The sequence below is a fragment of the Aedes aegypti genome, chromosome 2 (genome assembly GCF_002204515.2).
Source record: "Aedes aegypti strain LVP_AGWG chromosome 2, AaegL5.0 Primary Assembly, whole genome shotgun sequence".
Classification (NCBI taxonomy): Eukaryota; Metazoa; Arthropoda; class Insecta; order Diptera; family Culicidae; genus Aedes; species Aedes aegypti.
This window is the reverse complement of record NC_035108.1, coordinates 326829264-326844535: the sequence shown is the minus strand read 5'-3', so window position 1 is coordinate 326844535 and position 15272 is coordinate 326829264. Positions and strand designations below refer to the sequence as shown.

Genomic DNA, 15272 nt, shown 5'->3' with positions numbered 1-15272 from the left:
ACTCGCGTTCGAGCTGCGCGTAAAATGCGTCCTTGTCATCATCAGTGCTTCCGAAGTGAGGGCTATGCACGTTTATGATGCTGAAGTTGAAGAACCGGCCTTTGAGCCTCAACTTGCACATTCTTTCGTTGATGGGCCACCACCCGATCACGCGCCTCTGCATATCACCCATCACTATAAAAGCTGTTCCCAGCTCACGTGTGTTGCCGCAGCTCTGGTAGATGGTATGATTATCTCTAAAGGTTCGCACCATCGAACCTGTCCAGCACACCTCCTGCAGCGCTACGATGTCGAAACCGCGGATCTTCAGTGCATCGGAGAGTATGCGTGTGCTTCCGATGAAGTTGAGAGATTTGCAGTTCCACGTACCGAGTTTCCAATCGCTAGTCCATTTTCGTCGCTGTGGTCTTTGCCGATTGTTCCGGTCTGTATTCTCTCGTTGACGTTCATGTGCTGGTGTATTTTTACGGCTGGCTTGCAGGGCCTGACACCAACCCCCTAGATTTCCGGAGGGCCATAGTGCGCAGTTTAGCTTAGAGTCCTTCTCTGGCACTCGGACGATGATCAGCCGCCCCTGACATGGGGAACAGTCGCTGTTGTGAGCCGCTCCTAACATGGAGTACAGACGCTCAAGGTTTGCAGAAGCAAACCCTCCCTTCCCTGTCAGCATACGACCAAAGTTCCCACCGGGGGTTGGTTACCCGATCTTCCCCAAGGTTACTCGTACCCCGGCCAGGACCACGAGGAGGTAGGGATAGGAGTCGCTGGGCAAGAGGCTAAGGACCACACAATGGGGTCTGTTTTATTCCTGTAGGTACGCGAGGTACCAATGGTACGCCATGCCCAGCCATTTACCAACCAATTTTACCATATAAGAGAAACGAAAAATTTTATATGGTGACTGCAATTATGTTGAAAAAGTCTATTTAATCGAATTTTCAACGTGCAATTCAAACCAAATTATATCTTGTTTGAAAATGTATATCCTATTTTATACGTTTGGTAGATAAAATGACTAAAAAGTTTAATAAATCATACTTTAAATTTCATATAAACATCAATGAAACCAATGTTCTATACAAGATGCAACTTTGGTGACCTGTAGCTCAAAATTGTGACGTGCTGGAACTTTTCTGGATTCGGCATCAGCTTCAGCAATCCCAAATCTACTAGAGACACATTATTTAATCCTTGAGACACGCAAAAATGTAATTTTTGTTACGTTGTGCCATTGGCCATCTGGATCTGGAGATATTCCCAAATTAATTGGAGGGACCGACGCGTGGGAATTAGGTTTATTCTACGACTGGCGTAAGGTGAGAATAGCGAGGTGACAATTGTCGACTCGAGTGAAGTAACTCTCCATTTGATATACACGGCGAGTCACTTCACTCGAATTGAAGAACCTGGGCTCGCCAACGCTGAATCCCACAACACGGACTGCCCAGACTGCGTCGGGTGACGCTCTTCATCTACTTGGTGAGATCCGATACCCAATCACGCTCGGAGTAGTCACCAAAACCGCAATTTTCTACGCGACCAACAAATGCATCGAGCTGTACGGTCTGGACTGGATTGAGCTACACAGATAAAAATATTTGAATTTCAGTGTAGCGTAAACATAAGAAAATGGTAATCTTTTGTTACAGCATCATGGTGAATGTTCAACTAAAGGTGATTGAATGTTACATGATCGTGTAAATTTAAAGTGCATTCGATTGAAAAATAAGCGATTTGTCGTTGACATTTCAGTTTATTTTGATGCTCCAAATATGTGCATGAAAATAAACTGAATTTTACAACATATTTTTTGCTGTGTATTCAAGCTCACTATCTTCAATCTGCAACCAGGTCCACGTTGCCGCTGGTAAAGTCAATCAAATCCAACGGTACAAAGCTGCGTATCCTGAAGTGTTCAAGCTAGGCCTCGGACACTGCAAGAATATGAAGGTCCGATTCTATCGCAAGCGCGATGCCAAACCCGTTTTCAAGCCGAAGCGCCCAGTTTTTTTTTTACGTCCATGAAGAAGATTGATGCAGAGCTGGACATACTTAAATCGCTGGGAATCATCACGCCTGTGAACTTCTCCCAGTGGACGGCTACGTCCGTCGTAGTGAAGAAGCCCGGAGGAAAAGTACGAATCTGTGTTGACTACTCAAACGGACTGAATGCTGCTTTGGAGCCAAACCACTACCCGCTACCGGTTCATGAAGACATCTTCACCAAGCTCAATGGGTGCCGGTATTTCAGCGTCATCGACCTGAGCGATGCTTATCTGCAGGTCGGAGTTGACGACGACTCGAAGCAGCTTCTCACGGTCAACACTCATCGAGGTCTATTCCGTTTCAACGGGCTCGCACCAGGAGTAAAATCAGCTTCCGGGGCCTTCCAGCAGTTGATGAATAGCATGGTAGCCGATCTCGAAGGAGTGGACACGTTTCTGGACGACGTCTTCGTTTACAGCAAAACTGAGTAGGAGCACCACCAGATTCTCAACGCACTATTCCAACGCCTTCTAGCTTACGGATTCGTATTGAGGGAAGAAAAGTGCAACATGCTGCAGTCGGAGGTCAAGTATCTGGCGCACATCGTAGATGAGAACGGCCTCCATCCAGATCCATCCAAAATGGAAGCCATTGTTAAGATGCCACCGCCCAAAGATGTCACAACTCTGCGTTCGATCCTTGGTGCGTTCAATTTCTATGCGAAGTTTGTCCCGGTGATGCACCCAACTGAGGCGGCCACTCGACGCGCTACTCAAGAAGGATGCCAGGAATTCGTTTGGAATAGTGAGGGCCAGAAATCGCTCAAGCGTTCCAAAAGGTACTCCAATCGGATTTGCTGCTGACGCACCACGAACCAAGATTGGACATCATCGTTGCTGATGACGCCTCGCAGTCCGGAATCGATGCCTGCCTTCTACACAAGTTCCCTGATGGCTCGGTCAAAACCGTCGCACACGCTTTCCGCTAACTCACCCCCTCGGAGGCAAATAATGAACAGATCGTGAAGGAAGGTCTTGCGCTGGTGTTTGCCGAAATTCCATCGCATGCTGCTACCCGGTCAACCAGTCAGTGATTTTCGATAGCGATCGATATAGATTCGTTTTGATCTATAAAGAATTATGAAAACTGGTTGGTCGGGTAGGACGAAAGTTCACCCTCCAGACAGATCATCAGCCACTCCTGCGGATGTTCGGACAGAAGAAGAGAATTTCGGTTCATACGGCCAACCGACTTCAACGTTGGGCCTTGACCAGAGGCGCGTCCACATTCAAAACCATGGGTAGGACAAACGTTAACAAAATCTTCATGTACAAGGAAGTTCAGGAAATTTTAAAATTTGTGGTATCAATAACAAGAAAATTCAAAATAATGTATTCATGTCAGTCATTCCCGAGGTATCTTACAGAGCTTGCAGCAGGGTTGGTAGCAAATCTCTTTTAAGAGACTTGGTCTTTTTGAATGCAATTCTGTGGTAAAAATAACTATTTTAGCTGACTACGCCCATTCTTGAAACTACCATGGAATTTCAGACCAATTTACTATGATTACGGTACATCCCACCACATTACTGGTACATTTGACAGAAATAAATTACAACAATCTGATTCCGACTACGGACATGGTAAAATCATGCGCATTTCTAGTCCGCTGAAAATTGCCGGCGCGAGCGCTTAAGTTAATCCCCTAAAATGGTACTTTTTACCACATTTTTTTTTGCGTGAAGTCTTTAAAAAGTCTATATTTGACGGAAGGTTTTCAAAATCTGTATATTAATAAGTAACATTTTTCTTTTTCCTTCTAATCTTGCAGTGAATCCTGCTGTGGAATATAAAAAGTTCTAGAGAAAACTTATTATTATTATAATTCAAATGAATTAATTAACATTTTGCGGAATCAGAATGACATTGAAGATGTCCAGTACCTAAATGTGTTGAAATGTGTTCCATCGAAGAAAAATCCAGAAAATAAGTTCTCATTAATATGCGAAATTGACGCGATCACATTTGAGAGGGTAATTCGAAAAGGTAAGCTCAGTATTGATTTTGAAAGGTGCCGTATCATGGAAAGTATTGTTTTGTTTCGATGTTTCAAATGTTGCGGATATGGACATAAGTCAAGCGAATGTAAGAATAACCTCCATTGTGCTAAGTGTGCTGAGAGGCATGATGTTAAGGACTGTTCATCTGAACAAGAGTTCTGTGTTAATTGTATCCATTCCAACAAAGAAAGAAAAACCCAATTTGATGTCAACCACTCATCCTGTAGTGTGGATTGTCCAATTTATTTGCAAAAAATTACAATTTCAAGGCGCTACATAAATTATGAGGCATAGCAATCAAAAGGAGCGACGGATGTCATTCTTTTAAATATTGCTGGCATAACGTCGCATTTCACTGAATTGAAAATGTTGGTGAGTAGAAAAAAAACCCAAAATTCTAATGTTGACGGAAACTCAATTCACATCAGATATTGATATAAGTGAGTACAGCATAAGAAATTACAAAATGTTATGTTGCTTGTCGGTATCCAGGCACACTGGAGGTGTGATAATGTACATCCATGAATCTGTGAAATATCATGTTGTTGACAATTCAACTTGTGGATTAAATTAGTTTATGGCAATAAATGTAGTCAAAGGACTTAAGACTGGAGTGTACGGATTGTTGTATCATTCGCCGAATGTAAACGAACAAGATTTTTTGTTACATTTGAAACAAAACTGGCTTGAGAAAATAGTTGATGCCAATAAAATGAACCTTATTGCCGGTGAGTTCAACATTAATTGGAAAAATAGCAGTGACAGTAGAAACCTTCGCAGTGTAATGGAGTGTTTTAATCTAGACCAAAAAGTAAAAGAAATGACAAGATGTACTATAAAATCAAAGACTATTATAGACTTCTGTAACGACGATCAGCTGAATGTTACTGTTGATCACGATAATAAGATTTCAGATCATGAAACAATAACAATTCAGTTTAACGAATGTTTCCAACCAGTAGAGAACCACATTACTATAAAATGTTGGAAGAAGTATTCAAAAAGTGCACTTATTGCATTACTAAGAAATTGTATGCCAAATCACAGCGAAAGACAATTAGACGAAAAATCTGAGGTTTTGAAAACTGTATTGAAGGAGAATATAAACAAACTGGTAGTTGTGAGAAACATAAAATGTAGAAACCGGAAAAATGGTACACATTAGAATTAAAAACCCTACAAGAAGCAAGAGATGTCGCGTACAAGAAAGCTAGTGTAAGTTGGGATGAAGTTGATTGGCAAAGATACAAAGTTTTGAGAAATGAATATACATATTCGATTAGAACAGCAAAAGCAGAATACACGCAGAGAAAAATAGAGCAAAATAGAAGAAACAGCAAACAACTCTAGAAAACATTGAAGTCACTGTGGAAGAGTAAAGAAAAACCGGAAAGTAAAATTAGTTTCAATGGAGTTGATGTTGATAACGATCAAGACATTTGTGAAAACTTTAACAGCTATTTCGTTAACAGCGTACAAGAAATAAATGAAAGCATAGATTATGTTTTCGACTGCTTTGGAAACTATGAAAGTCATGTCACAAATTGTTGGAACGTTTTTCATCGAGTTTCTTATGAAACTTTGATAAAAGCTATTGCCGAAATTGGTAGTTCATCGGGCATTGATAATGTAAATTTACAGGTCCTTAAAGATTCTTTAGAAATTACTGGAGAATATTCACTAGGAATAATTAATGATTCTCTTGAGCAGGGCAAATTCCCTAGTAGTTGGAAACAATCCACAGTGATTCCAATACCAAAAGTATCCGGTACAACGAAATCTGAGGAGTATAGGCCGATTAACATGTTACCTATTTACGAGAAGGTGTTAGAGATCATTGTCAAAGACCAATTGCTGGAGTACCTGAACGAGCATAAAATTATAATAAATGAACAGTCAGGATTTAGGCAAAACCATTCATGTGAGTCTGCATTAAATTTATTGTTGTACAAATGGAAGCGAATGATCGAAGAAAAGAAAACTATTATAGTTTTGTTCTTAGACCTTAAGCGAGCATTTGAAACTATATCACGGCCGGAAATGATAAAGACTTTGGGTAAATATGGTATGGGAGGAAATGTTCTCAAATGGTTTGAGTCTTATTTAGCTGATCGCACTCAAGTATGTCAATACGGAAATCATATTTCTTCGCCAAAATCAGTGCCGCTTGGAGTTCCACAGGGTAGCGTTTTAGGACCGATTCTATTTATTTTATATATCAATGACATGAAGAAAGCTATTCAGCATTGTGATATTAATTTATTCGCAGACGATACTGTCATTTTTATTGCAGATAAAGACGAAAAGATAGCAATTAAGAAAATTAGAAGTGATATAAAATTATTGAATAAGTGGTTGAAAATAAAAAAGCTTAAATTAAACGTCCAAAAAACTAAGTCGATGGTAATAAGTAATAGGAAGCAATTAAATTATTCTAAATTAAAAATTTGTATCGAAGGAGATGCAATTGAGAGAGTTGATGTTTTTAAATACCTTGGGGTCCTAATTGACCAAAAAATAACATTTAAAGCGCATATAGATAACGTAGTAAAAAAAGTAACACAAAAATATGGTTTGCTGATTCGTTTAAATAGTCAACTCACGTTTTGGAGCAAAATATTTTTATATAAAACCTTAGTGGCCCCACATATCGATTATTGCTCTTCAGTGCTATTCTTGGCAAGTGAAACGCACCTAAATAGACTGCAAAGACTACAAAATAAAATAATGAGATTCATTTTAAATTGTAACAGGTATACTCCAATATTAAACATGTAGAGGCGCTTCAATGGCTTTCTGTGAAAGAGCGTATAATTTTCAATGTGCTAACTATTATTTTCAAATTGACCAATGAACTCTTGCCAGAATACTTGACGAATATTATCATACGAGGACGAAATATACATAACCATAGAACTAGACGAAGAGATGATTTACGTGTTGTGCCGTTTACTATGACAAGTACTCAAAAATCGATTTATTATAATGGAATTAGATTTTTTAATGAATTACCAATTGAAGTTAGAAATGCAAGATCTGTCTCAGAATTTAAAAGAAATTGTGCAATGTGGATAAAGAATAAGTATAGATAACTAGTGGTCCCGGCAAACTTCGTCTTGCCATCAAGTAGGCTGTTGAAAAACGCTTTTGATCGTCCCATATAAAATGACAGTTTCGTTCGCGCTCGTTTTTTCAACTTTCCCGGTGAATATCCTGGGATTTTTATACACACGAACACGTCGGAACCCCTGACGAACAAAACTGAGAAAGAATCATTCAAATCCGTTGACCCGTTCGTAAGCCATTTCGTGACATACAAACACCATTCCATTTTATTTATATAGATAGATAGATTAGGTGAATTTGTATGTATTTAATGTATATTATCAAAAGATAAATAAATGGATTATTATTACTATTATTATTATTATTATTATTATTATTATTATTATTATTATTATTATTATTATTATTATTATTATTATTATTATTATTATTATTATTATTATTATTATTATTATTATTATTATTATTATTATTATTATTATTATTATTATTATTATTATATTATTATTATTATTATTATTATTATTATTATTATTATTATTATTATTATTATTATTATTATTATTATTATTATTATTATTATTATTATTATTATTATTATTATTATTATTATTATTATTATTATTATTATTATTATTATTATTATTATTATTATTATTATTATTATTATTATTATTATTATTATTATTATTATTATTATTATTATTATTATTATTATTATTATTATTATTATTATTATTATTATTATTATTATTATTATTATTATTATTATTATTATTATTATTATTATTATTATTATTATTATTATTATTATTATTATTATTATTATTATTATTATTATTATTATTATTATTATTATTATTATTATTATTATTATTATTATTATTATTATTATTATTATTATTATTATTATTATTATTATTATTATTATTATTATTATTATTATTATTATTATTATTATTATTATTATTATTATTATTATTATTATTATTATTATTATTATTATTATTATTATTATTATTATTATTATTATTATTATTATTATTATTATTATTATTATTATTATATTATTATTATTATTATTATTATTATTATTATTATTATTATTATTATTATTATTATTATTATTATTATTATTATTATTATTATTATTATTATTATTATTATTATTATTATTATTATTATTATTATTATTATTATTATTATTAATTATTATTATTAATTATTATTATTATTATTATTATTATTATTATTATTATTATTATTATTATTATTTATTATTAATTATTATTATTTATTATTATTATTATTATTATTATTATTATTTTATTATTATTTATTATTATTATTATTATTATTATTATTATTATTTATTATTATTATTAATTATTATTATTATTATTATTATTATTATTATTATTATTATTATTATTATTATTATTATTATTATTATTTATTATTATTATTATTATTATTATTATTATTATTATTATTATTATTATTAATTATTATTATTATTATTATTTATATTATTATTATTATTATTATTATTATTATTAATATTATTATTATTAATTATTATTATTATTATTTTATTATTATTATTATTATTATTATTATTATATTATTATTATTATTATTATTATTATTATTATTATTATTATTATTATTATTATTATTATTATTATTATTATTATTATTATTATTATTTATTATTATTATTATTATTATTATTATTATTATTATTATTATTATTATTATTATTATTATTATTATTATTATTATTATTATTATTATTATTATTATTATTATTATTATTATTATTATTATTATTATTATTATTATTATTATTATTATTATTATTATTATTATTATATTATTATTATTATATTATTATTATTATTATTATTATTATTATTATTATTATTTATTATTATTATTATTATTATTATTATTATTATTATTATTATTATTATTATTATTATTATTATTATTATTATTATTATTATTATTATTATTATTATTATTATTATTATTATTATTATTATTATTATTATTATTATTATTATTATTATTATTATTATTATTATTATTATTATTATTATTATTATTATTATTATTATTATTATTATTATTATTATTATTATTAAAACTATTATGCGTCTATTTCGAGGGGCCCAAATAGCCGTAGCGGTAAACGCGCAGCTATTCAGCAAGACCAAGCTGAGGGTCGTGGGTTCGAATCCCACCGGTCGAGGATCTTTTCGGGTTGGAAATTTTCTCGACTTCCCAGGGCATAGAGTATCTTCGTACCTGCCACATGATATACGCATGCAAAAATGGTCATTGGCATAGTAAGCTCTCAGTTAATAACTGTGGAACTGCTCATAAGAACACTAAGCTGAGAAGCAGGCTCTGTCCCAGTGGGGACGTAACGCCAGAAAAGAAGAAGAAGAATGCGTCTATTTCACAGGTTCTCCAGATTTTTATCTCAGATTCCTCGAGAAAGAGCTTAAGGAATTCTGATGTTTTTTTTTCAAGATTTCTTCTTGCATAGTTTCAGATGCTCCTTTAGAGATCCCTCCAGAAATTCCTCTTCAGATTCCTTTACCAATTATCCAAGGAAATCTTCCAGCGGTGTTTCAAGGGGTGCTTAGAGGAATTACTTCAGAATTTAAAACAGCAAATCCAGGAACACTCCGATGCTTCAGTTATTTCCACAAGGATTATGTTGAAAGTAGCTCTCAGTAATACCTCCAGATATTTCTCTTTCATGGTTTGCCCCAGTTGTTACTTTAGGAGATTGTCCTAAGATTTCTACAGGAGTTTTACCAGGAAAATCCAGAAAGGTTCATTCCCAAGTATTTGAAAAATGTTGTTCAGGGCAGATCTACAAAATATCCGACGCCTATTTTTCTAGTTATCCTTCTTGGCGTTTTCGTATGAATTCCTAAAACAACTCATCCACATTTACCCAGGAATTGCTGTAGTTCATTCAAGGTTTAATCCTGTTCCAGTTCTTTCAAACAATTTCTCGAGTAACTTCTCAAATAAAATCATACTAGATATTTCCAGAAATTATTTCAGATTTCACACCAGATAATACTTCTGAAATCATTCAAATAATTCCTCCGATATCTTCTACACAAATTTATTCAGGGAATCCGTTTGATAGTCTTCAAGGATTTCCTGTAGTATAGCAAATAGCAATTAGTTTTAGAAATCCTTCAAGACATCCTCAAGATTCGAGTAGTTCATACACACAACCTTCTTGGAGTAAGTCAAGGGTTACCGAAGAACTCAATCAGGTTTCATCAGATGTTACTTGGGGATTTCCTGGAAAAAATCCTGAAGGAATCTTAAAGAAATCTTGAACGACAATTTTGTGAAAATTCTGACAAATGTCTGGGAAAAATACTTCTTGCCAATGTTCTAAACGAGAATCTTGGAGGAAGTTATATAAAAAGAGTGGTAGAATAATTGAATAAATTCTTGGATCATTTGAGAGTTTCTTGGAAAATTTTAAATGTATTTTTGATAGAATTCCTGATAAAATCTCTGAGATAATTTCTGTAACTATCTTTGACAGATTTTATGATTTCCTAAAACGAAACTTTTGGAAGAATTCTTTGGAAAATCCGTAAAAATTACGAAATGAACTCCTGAAGGAATCTTAAGAGGAAACTCTTTGAGAAAATACCTGAATCAATTCATGGAGAAAATAATGTAGAAATATATACAGTAATACTTGTCGTAATTTCATAAATAAATAATATCTTTTAAATATAGAGTAACATCTGGTTCCTATTAGGGTTCTTCTTGTTACCTTGGTTTCTTATTTTTCCCTTTTTGATTTTTGTCTATTCACTTTTAGGTCTATTTCCCAGGCAAGAGGTCTCTAAAGTTCCCATTTTCAAGACACTTAGCCACTACTAGCCCTGTTAAGGAAAAAACTTATTATGAATGTACTGTCGTGAATCACAAATCAGTCTCATATGTAAAAAGTAGGCACTGATAAATAGTACTGAGAAGTTTTTTTGAGTTTTTGCCTAATTTAACAGAAAAGTCGTGTTGTTTTATTAGTGCAACTGAAAGGTTATTTTAAGATATGTAGAAAACTGATATCTACTGAATTTGACTAGCGAATTATGGTGCAAACTGGATATCACCGATCTATAAACTTCCGTGCTAATTGTAAAACCTCTTAACAAGCTAAAGTTTCTTGATAAATGGTTCAACGTGCAGAAGGTCCTACAAACTACTCGCTTGAATTTCTTCAACAATTCTGCAAGCATTTTTGGTATTTTCGACAAGAATCTCAAAATATACTCTATTTTTAGGGGCCCAGATAGCCGCAACGGTAAACAAGTAGCAAGACCAAGCTGAGGGTCGTGAATTCGAAACCCACCGGTTGAGGATCTTTTCGTAAAGAAAAATTCTCGACTACCCTGTGCATAGAGTATCTTCGCACCTGTCACACGATATATGCATGCAAAAATGATCAATTTTGCAAAGTAAGCTCTCTGCTAATAACTGTGGAAGTGCTCATAAGAACAGCTGAGATGTAGAATTTGTCCCCGTTGGGACGTAAGGAGAAAATTTGAAAAATATACTCTAATTTTTAGGAATCAATTTTCTAAGAATTCATCATCTTGCCGAACTGTTTACGATAATTTAGCAAATAACTTCTACAAAGTGTGCTTGGCGAGTTCTATTGGAATTGATCAACAAATCGTCAACAGCTGCTTCCAGGAATGCCTTTTTAAAATCAAGAGCATCATCAGCCACCGGGGGCCAGATAGCCGTAGCGGTAAACGCGCAGCTATTCAGCATGACCATGCTGAGGGTCGTGGGTTCGAATCCCGCTGGTCGAGGATCTTTTCGTAATGGTAATTCTCTCGATTCCCAGGGCATAGAGTATCTTCGTACCTGCCACACGATATACACATGCAAAAATGGTCAATCGGCAAAGAAAGCTCTCAGTTAAAAACTGTGAGAGTGCTCATAAGAACACTAATCTGAGAAGCAGGCTTTGTCCCAGTTGGGACGTAACGCCAGAAAGAGAGCGAGACTTAGTTTGAAAGCAGAAGTTCATGAACCTGATAACTAAATCTAATACCTTCTAACAATTATCACAAGACTGCTGAAGACCCCTTAAAAATCAATTCCGTTCTTATTATTTTATTGTTATCTTACACAATTTCTTATAAGAATTGAAGTAAACTTCAAACCATACTACACATACCAGTTATCTGTACCGGTTGTCGCAATTCAAATATGTGTATTATGCTATGTGAAGTACGGAATACAACAGTACCCTAACACATTGAGAATTTGTTTTCATTCCAGCACTTAACACATCCTTGGCCACCTCAGAGCCACATGGATAGAAGAGAGACCAGTCCATCAGAGATGATCGCGTTAGGCTGTGTACCTACATTCACCGCCACTAGCCTGAAATGCCCCAATGCCTCAAGCCCGAATACCAGTAGCCTGAATGGTGAACATAGTCTTCTAGTTTCCAAGAAACAATATTTTAAATTGACCGCGCACCTATCCAGCGAGACCAAGCAAGCCGGTCGAGCACCTTTCGTAAAGGAAATTTTCTCGACTTCCCAGGGCATACCCTCATTTAATAACTGTAGAAGTGCTCATAATAAAACTAAACAGAGAAGTCGGCTCTTTCCAAGATAAGCTCTCTAACTTACCAGCATTTTGAGATATAAGATTTTGAAGTATTTGATATTTACTAGCGCCTCCTCCAGGCAACTTTACAAAAACTCGAGTGTTGATTTTATACTGAGAATATAAATTACATCACAACGTCACAACCATGGATATATTGCTCTGTTTTGACTTAGTTTGATTGAAAATTTGGTAAACGATTTCTAATGTAATTATAGAAAGAAAAAGAACTAGTTGGGCATGCAGTTAAATTTTAAGTTGGAACTAAAGCTCCATATTATTCGTTTATTTCAATTTGTTTGATCTATTTTGAAATTTCACGTCTTTGTTATATTTTCACAATAGCAGTATATGTCTAAGCTCTTCAACAAAATCACTGAATCAGAGACCTCTGCCCCTAAAAAACTGTGTCATTTTTGAACCGGTCTAACCCCTGGAATCACTGTAGTGTATGAATGCAACTTTTATGGTTGTATGTCAACGGCAAGCTATCGCTTCTCTTCACTTATAGATGGTAGAGGTACCCGCACAATCAATTTAGACGCTCAACGAGTGCGCACATGGTTTCAGAGGACTTAAATTGAAGTGTCTTCCTTTGGGAGCAGTCATAATCCATTTCAACGCCCTACGATCAGTGTTAGTTAACGAGAAGAGTGCATAGTTCCGTGAAGTGATAGTGTGAATCTCGCATCAAGAGTGAGTAATAATCTACAGTGATTGAGTGTGATTAGGAATTGTTCAGAAGAACGAAATCCTGAAAAGATAAACTAACGAGCATGAGTGCTACCTTGAAGAATGTCCTTGTGGTTGGTGGTGGAGGTCGTGAACATGCCATGTGCTGGAAGCTGGTCCAGAGCCCGAAGGTGGCCAAGTTGTATGCGCTGCCCGGCAGTCCAGGTATCGGCCAGTTGGAGAAAGTGACCCTCGTCAGCGATATCAGTGTGAAGAATCTCGACGTTAGTATTGGAAACATGAGCCACCGGCAACTAACCCTTTAGGTCCCACTGTTTGAAACCTGTTTGTTCTAATTGGAAAATAAAAGGAAGTGTTAACGAAATTGTAGGACGAGGAAAATATGTTTGTTCCCATATACGTGCATACGAGCTAAAGGGTTCAACGGATGGTGACCTTTGATAATGCTGAGTGCTGTTATTGACCAAGTGCGATCATTGGTTTCTCTTGTTTTTGTCGTTAGGCGATAGTTGCATGGTGCAAGAGCAACGCAATCGATCTGGTCGCGGTGGGACCGGAGGACCCGCTTGCCCAGGGAATTGGAGATAAGCTCCAGGCGGCTGGGATCAAGTGCTTCGGGCCGAGCCTTAAGGGTGCTCAGATCGAGGCGGATAAGAACTGGTCCAAGGACTTCATGCACCGGCATGGAATCCCGACGGCGCGGTATTCTTCGTTCACCAAGGCGGACGATGCGAAGGCGTTCATTAGAAGGTACGTATAGAAGGACGGGGCAAGTTTGAGATTTTTTACTATCTGTAAAACTAGGTTTAACGCCCAACTTTCAAAATTCATAAAGAACTTACAAGGGAATAGTTAGGGTATCATTAAAACTAGACAATACTTTTACTATACACACTTATTACGGTCTTATGTTAAATCCGAGTAGATTTGGTAATCTAATGTATTATCAAAATTATACGAAATAAAATCTGTTTCAAATCAGCCGTAGGCTGAGTTTCTTAAATAAGGTTAATATGTAACAATAAATCAAATGATGTTATTAAATACATATTGATAACATGACTTGATTTGCTTTTTTTTACAAGTTGATTATAATTTAACAGTATAACTTAAAACGTAAATATACCTTATTATATTCAAACGGTGATATTTGTTATTGCTAAACGGTAATCTTTTTTTTTGTTTGCGGTTAACAATGTTAGCAAGCAAACAATGTCTCTGATGCAATGAAACATTCACTTATGCCACAAAGCGATCTACATTATGTCGATTCAAATTTAAAAAATGTTCGAAATCCAATCTCCTATATGCTCCTTACCATCCTTACCATAAAAATAGTGTTCTGTGAAATTTTCAGCTTTTGTTTTACAGAAGTTATGTCGGTCGCAATAATTACGATTTATGTATTTTCGTACTTTGCATTGATTTGTATTGAATTTATTTGTTTTTTTTTGTGATTTTTTTTTTCAAAGCGCTCTACTTCTTTGATATTTGTAAATTTCTATTTTTACTACGGAATAAACGCATGTCAGTCCCACGATTGCTGGATTTCCTATTCACATGGGACAATTATGCGTTTATGGACAGTATATGTATTAATTCTTTATTTATTCCAGTAAAATAAATCTTCACGAAATCCTCTAAAGAACTAATGAGGAATATCCCTTTTAATTTTTCCATGAACTTTTCAGGTATGATATTCAACCATGTGCTTTTGAGAGATTCCTCTGAGAATTCGTACGGTGATTTTCTTATGAATTGGGTCCTAAAATTTTTAATGAAA

At 34.1% G+C, this 15272-nt stretch overlaps 1 protein-coding gene across 1 annotated transcript in view; it reads left to right on the top strand.

Annotated features, from left to right (window-relative positions):
• Nucleotides 1-13287: 13287 nt before the first annotated feature.
• LOC5573654 (trifunctional purine biosynthetic protein adenosine-3) overlaps nucleotides 13288-15272 on the top strand; it is a 34695-nt gene continuing 32710 nt past the window's right edge. The window contains exons 1-2 of the mRNA XM_001660928.2: nucleotides 13288-13752; nucleotides 13992-14239. Of these exons, the coding sequence (XP_001660978.1) occupies nucleotides 13573-13752; nucleotides 13992-14239 (428 nt within the window). The 5' untranslated portion in view covers nucleotides 13288-13572. The remainder of the gene's footprint in view (nucleotides 13753-13991; nucleotides 14240-15272) is intronic.